This window comes from Rhizophagus irregularis, chromosome 10, assembly GCF_026210795.1.
Source record: "Rhizophagus irregularis chromosome 10, complete sequence".
In the NCBI taxonomy this organism is placed as follows: Eukaryota; Fungi; Glomeromycota; class Glomeromycetes; order Glomerales; family Glomeraceae; genus Rhizophagus; species Rhizophagus irregularis.
The window spans coordinates 1,790,321-1,796,647 of NC_089438.1; the positions used below are offsets into that span (position 1 = coordinate 1,790,321).

Consider the following 6,327-nt stretch of genomic DNA (forward strand, 5'->3'; position numbering starts at 1 on the left):
AAATAACGACTCTTTAAATGAAAATGGAAATGAAAAAATTAAAGAATCTGAAAATTTTATTCAATCACTTGAAACTTTCAATAGAGGATTTATTTATTTTTTTTTATTTTTAATAGAGTTTATTCGTCATTATGTCCATTTATTCGTGGTCAAATTAAAGATTCTTTATGTTTGATAAAACATATAATATTATTAAAGAAAGAAGAATTAAAATTGAGAATACACGTGATATCAATGTTACGAAAAATGTCTGACACTGAAGGAGGTACTGTAAGTAAAAAAAGAACTATGCATCACTTTTTAAAATTGAAATTTATTTATTTCTAAATCTTTTGGGTCATAGATGGCAAATTTAATTTGCTTTATTGCCGAAGTGAAACAACGATTACGACAAGAAATTGAGTAAAGACTTAACAAGGCCCATAACATTCAGTATAAGGATCTTGATGAATTAAAATATTGTGAAGCAGTTATCAAAGAAGTACATCGTCATCATCCTCTATCTTTTGCAATTCTTTCAAATGCTTTATGGTGCAATGATGAAAGAGAATGATAAATATTTACTTGAAAAACAACATGTGAAAGATTCTTTTACTATATGGGGAAGTGGAATTAGAATCTGTCCAGGAAGAAAATTAGCAACATTAGAATCAAAGTGTTTAATTTCTTTGATTTTTAGAAAATATGATATAGAAATAGCAGACCATTCAAATGTAGATCAGAGTTTGCAAAGAATTGTTAAAATTAAACCAAGAAAATAAGAGATAATTACACTTTCTTTTCTTAAAATGGTAGTTAAATTTGACTAAAAAAAATGTTTTTAACCTGATAAAATGTTATTGGAAAGGATAATATTTAAAAAATATATCAGATATATATTTTGAATTTGTAATATTATTTATATAAATAAAATATTGTAATTTACGATAAATAGAATCTATTTTAAGATTTACAAGTGTGTTACAAGAAGAAAATATAAAAATAAATTCGTTCGGATAATTAAAATTATCCTCACACTTCTGTAAGTCCACCCTGCATTTACAGCTGATTTCATAATATGCGTGGCACCCATCATTTTTACTCCATGCCGCGGTAAGATTCGGTATAACAGAATAAAATAAAAACTACCGCCAAATCTAATTTTACCACACTAGGTGTCCGTATATTTTGAAATCAGCCTCAAAAAAAAATACCGGGAAAAAATCCGGAATAAATTGCAGCTAATTTCAAAAATTTGCTAGGGTGTCCCGACCTTTTTGAAATCAGCTGTAAAAGTTCCGAATTTCCCGAATTTCCCGGAAATCTAAAATACTACCGTATATGGGAGAGTAAGCTGAAAAATTGATTTAAAAAAAACTTGATACCCGCAAGATTAGATCGTAAAAGACGGTCGGCAAACGACATTAATGGGATTTACAGGAAATAAATCCGGATAAAAATTTCGGCAATTAAACAAATTGCATGACGCATCTGATCTTGGTTGCGAATACATTAGGTTTGTTTCATACTATATGCACTATATGCCGTGCTCCAAAGAATATATTTCGTAAATAAGAAAAAATAAGAATGATTATAAATAAAATTTTATATGAAATCTTCTAAATAAATTTTCCTTTTTTTTCTTGCTGGACATGAAAAATATAGATAGGTCTAAATAATTCCGAACTTTCTTTCTGTTTTTATATTTTCCAACTAAAGCATCCACTTTTACAAAAAAGTAAAATAAAAATAATAAAAGCCTCCTTTGCCACAATTTTTTATATAAAACAAAAAAAAAAACATTATTTATTGAAAGGTGGGGTGTTTCTATCAAATTTTTTTTTATTAAACTGTTCTTGTTTTCATGTTCTTTATAAAGAACATTTCTTTTTTTACAATCTATTTTTTTTAAAAAAATATTTCTTAATAGTAAACCAAATTGTGAATATACAGATTGACCAAATTTAAGAAAACTCACGTAAAATGGATAAAACTGACGTTCATTCTCGAGCAGTTGACATAATAGAAGATCTTGGTGATAATGCTATTACTGATAGCAAGGATTCAACAGCTCAAGCTGAAGTGATTCCAATTAATGGTATGACATGTCAGTCTTGTGTAAAGTCGATAACTAATGCAGTTTCTTCATTATCTGGAATTTTGAATATTACTGTGAGTTTAGAAAATAAAGAAGCATCAATTTCTTTTGATTCAAATAAAGTATCAAAATCAACAATCATTGAAACAATTGAAAATTGTGGATTTGATGTTCCTTTAACATCAGATATATCAATGGTAGATAAAGTAATTCCAATTAATGGTATGACATGTCAGTCTTGTGTTAGGTCGATAACTAATGCTGTTTCTTCATTATCTGGAATTTTGAATATTACTGTGAGTTTAGAAAATAATGAAGCATCAGTATCTTTTGATTCAAATAAAATAACATTATCAACAATTATTGAAACAATTGAAGATTGTGGATTTGATGTTCCTTTAACATCAGATATATCAATGGTAGATAAAGTAATTCCAATTAATGGTATGACATGCCAGTCTTGCGTAAGGTCGATAACTAACGCTGTTTCTCTATTACCTGGAATTGTAAATATTACTGTGAGTTTAGAAAATAATGAAGCATCAGTTTCTTTTGATCCAAATAAAATAACATTATCAACAATTATTGAAACAATTGAAAATTGTGGATTTGATGTTCCTTTAGCATCAGATATAGCAAATATTAATTCAACAGAATTTGCTTCATTCACAAATATTACTTTGAAACAATCACAGGAAGAAGAATCATATCCTCTTAAAGTTATTAAGACACATAGTTTTGATCAAGATAATATTCAAGTTTGTCATATACAAGTTCTTGGGATGACTTGTGCGTCTTGCGTGAATAGCATAGAAAAAAATTGTTGTGAAGCTGCAGGAATAATTTCAATTAAAGTGTCTTTACTTGCTGAAAGAGCAATAGTGGAATATGATCCTGATATTTTAGATGAGAGTTCTGTAGCTGAATTGATTGATAGCTTAGGATTTAAAGCTACTCCAATTAAGCCAAAGCGTGAAGGTTCAGTCGATCTTCAAATTTTTGGAATGCGAACCTCCGATCATGCCCAATTAATTGAACGAGAATTACTTAAAATTTCTGGAATAATAAACGTTTCAGTTAATTTTTCCACGGCAATAGCAACGGTTCAATTCGATAAGGAATCCTTAGGAGTTCGGGATATCGTAGACCAAATTGAAAAACTTGATTTTAATGCTCTTATCCATGATAATAGTCAAAAAGCTCAGTTAGAATCTTTAGCTCGTACAAGAGAAATTACAGAATGGCGTTCAGCATTCTATCGATCGCTTATTTTCGCTATTCCTGTTTTCTTTATTTCTATGGTCTTCCCAGGATTTGAATGGGGAAGGAAATTAGTTCATATTGAATTACTTCGTGGGATATTTAGTGGTGATTTAGTCGCTCTTTTATTAACAATTCCTGTTCAATTTGGTGTTGGAAAACGATTTTATGTTTCATCATACAAAGCTCTCAAACACAAAACTGCTACTATGGACGTTTTAATAGTTATTGGAACTACGTCCGCGTTTACTTTTTCATGCTTTTCCATGATCTTTGCATTAATTGTAGATGGAAATGAACCATCGGTATTTTTCGATACATCGACCATGTTAATTACTTTTGTTACGTTTGGAAGATATCTTGAGAATTTAGCAAAAGGAAAAACCTCAGTTGCATTATCGAAACTCATGTCACTCACGCCTGCTTCTACTACCATATTAATTAAAGATTCCAAAACAGGTGAAATAATTGGAGAGAAAAAAATTCCTACAGAATTAGTACAAGTTGGCGATGTAGTAAAAATTTTTCCTGGGGATAAAATTCCGGCAGATGGAATTGTTATATCAGGTCAATCAGCTGTAGATGAATCAATGGTAACTGGAGAAGTCAATCCTGTAAACAAACGACAAAGTGATTCGGTAATTGGTGGCACTGTTAATGGATTGGGAACTTTTGATATGGAGGTCACACGTGCTGGAAGCGATACAGCTTTATCTCAAATTGTCAAACTTGTTGAAGAAGCTCAAATTTCCAAAGCTCCGATTCAAGAATTTGCTGATACCGTTGCCGGTTATTTTGTACCCGTGGTCATTGGGTTAGGCCTACTTACATTCGTAGGGTGGATGATTCTTGCACAAATTTTAAATCCTCCTCCGGAAATTTTTGAACATAATGGAAGTTATTTCATGGTTTGTCTTAAATTATGTATTTCTGTTATTGTGGTTGCATGTCCTTGTGCATTAGGTCTTAGTACTCCTACGGCTGTTATGGTCGGAACTGGAGTTGGAGCACAAAATGGAATATTAATCAAAGGTGGTGGTCCGCTTGAAACAGGACATAAAATTACAAAAATCGTTTTTGATAAGACTGGTACACTTACAAAGGGTCAATTAGACGTTGCTCATTATGAGATTATAACGAACAATTTAGAATTGACAAAGGAAACATTTTTTGCAATTGTTGGAGCAGCTGAATCTTCTAGCGAACATCCTCTTGGAAGATCTATCGTAAATTATGGAAAGAAATTGTTAGATATTGAAACATATGATGCTGATGTTTCAGATTTTGAAGCTGTTGCTGGATTAGGTATAAAATGTAAAGTGATTTTAAATACATCATATTCTGCTGTTACACCTCTATCGGCAACAACAAATACAACATCAAAATTATATAATGTCTTGATCGGTAATGAGAAATTTCTCTCACTTCGAAATCAAATATTTATTCCAAGCGAAGCAATGAATATCAAAGAATCACAAGAACGTCTTGGAAGGACTGCAGTTTTAGTAGCCATTAACAATTCATTTGCTGGTTGTATATTTTTATCTGACATGGTTAAACCTGAAGCTAAAATAGCAGTTGGGGCTTTACGTTGTATGGGAATTTCAGTTGCAATGGTTACAGGTGATCAATTGCTTACTGCCGAAGCAATTGCAGCGCAATGTGATATTACTGAAATTCATGCTGGTGTATCACCAAAAGGTAAAACACAAATTGTTCAAACGCTTCAGTATGAAGGTAAAGGAAATGTAGTGGCAATGGTTGGGGATGGTATAAATGATTCACCAGCATTAGCAGCAGCAGATTTAGGTATTGCGCTTTGTTCGGGTACAGATATTGCAATGGAAGCAGCAGATATTGTATTAATGAGAGGGGATATAACAGATGTTGTAGCGGCTATTGACTTATCAAAAACAATATTTAAACGTATTAGGTTAAATTTTGTATGGGCAAGTTTATATAATGTATTGGGCATTCCTCTAGCTATGGGGTTATTTATCCCGTGGGGATTTCATTTACATCCAATGATGGCTGGATTTGCAATGGCTTTTTCGAGCGTGAGCGTTGTTTGTTCTAGTTTATTATTAAGATGGTGGAATAAACCTACTTGGGTTGATAATGGTAAAGGTGGTGTAGAAAGAATTGTAGATAATGATGGTATAATCAATTATTTAATAACTTTATTAAAACATGGTCCTAATAGTAGTAATTATATTGGTAATAGTAGATATAGTAGATTAGCAGCCGAAGATAACTTATAAATCATATTTAATTTATTGGTTTTGGCATTAGAAATAATAATCCTGGTCGGTAATTTGGTATTTTAATGATTTGTTCGCATTGTACATTGTTTTTATTTAATTTATTTAATTTTCATTTTAGTATTAGAATAAATATAATAAATAAAAAAACCAACATTCTGATCACATGATATAATTTTCGATGCACGTCTAAGAGCATCATCACTCTTAATTGAGATCAACAGAATCTTTTTGTGATATTTAAAGTAATTTCTCTCTAAATTAGGTTAGTTCTATACAATTGTCGACGTGCCAGTGATAAATTTCACGAGAAATTATAATTTTTTCTTTGTTCAATAAAATTGTGATCAGAATTCTTTTCATCGTTTAGTCCATCACTTATTTGTAGGACAGCATCAAAATTTGGAGTTCTTTGTTATTAATTAGTCTTTATTAAAACTTTACTATTTAGAATAATAGAAGAATTACAGGAAAGGTAAGAGGAGGTAAGATTAACGTATCAGGGCACCATTTTAAGAAAAATGAATCAATTGAACTTTTAAAATTTGCTCGATGAGTTAAGATATCAAAATTTGCAGACAATATTACAGCAAGATTCTTCTTTGGATCTACAATACCTGCCTCTTGATCACAAAATAAAAAAAAAATTTTAAATTATCCCTTTAGCAACTTGACGAAGAGAACATGATTATCACATCTTGATCGGCAATTTTTTTCTCAATGGACATA

The 6,327-nt window shown here is 30.8% G+C and overlaps 2 protein-coding genes across 2 annotated transcripts; both read left to right on the forward strand.

Moving 5' to 3' along the window:
* Nucleotides 1–111: 111 nt before the first annotated feature.
* Nucleotides 112–761, forward strand: OCT59_001905 (uncharacterized protein; the record flags this gene model as incomplete). Its single annotated transcript, XM_025322719.2, has 1 exon — nucleotides 112–761. The coding sequence occupies exon 1, from the start codon at nucleotides 522–524 to the stop codon at nucleotides 759–761; it is 240 nt and encodes a 79-aa protein (XP_025165610.1). The 5' UTR covers nucleotides 112–521.
* A 619-nt stretch (nucleotides 762–1,380) lies between these two features.
* Nucleotides 1,381–5,809, forward strand: OCT59_001906 (uncharacterized protein). The gene is made up of 3 exons (XM_025322718.2): nucleotides 1,381–1,495; nucleotides 1,645–1,795; nucleotides 1,933–5,809. Exon 3 carries the CDS (start codon nucleotides 1,963–1,965, stop codon nucleotides 5,596–5,598), a length of 3,636 nt encoding a protein of 1,211 aa, XP_025165609.1. The 5' UTR covers nucleotides 1,381–1,495; nucleotides 1,645–1,795; nucleotides 1,933–1,962; the 3' UTR covers nucleotides 5,599–5,809.
* The last annotated feature ends 518 nt before the right edge of the window (nucleotides 5,810–6,327 follow it).

Coding starts and splice junctions, on each gene's coding strand:
- OCT59_001906 (XM_025322718.2), top strand. CDS start 1,963: ATGGATAAAACTGACGTTCATTCTCGAGCAGTTGACATAATAGAAGAT.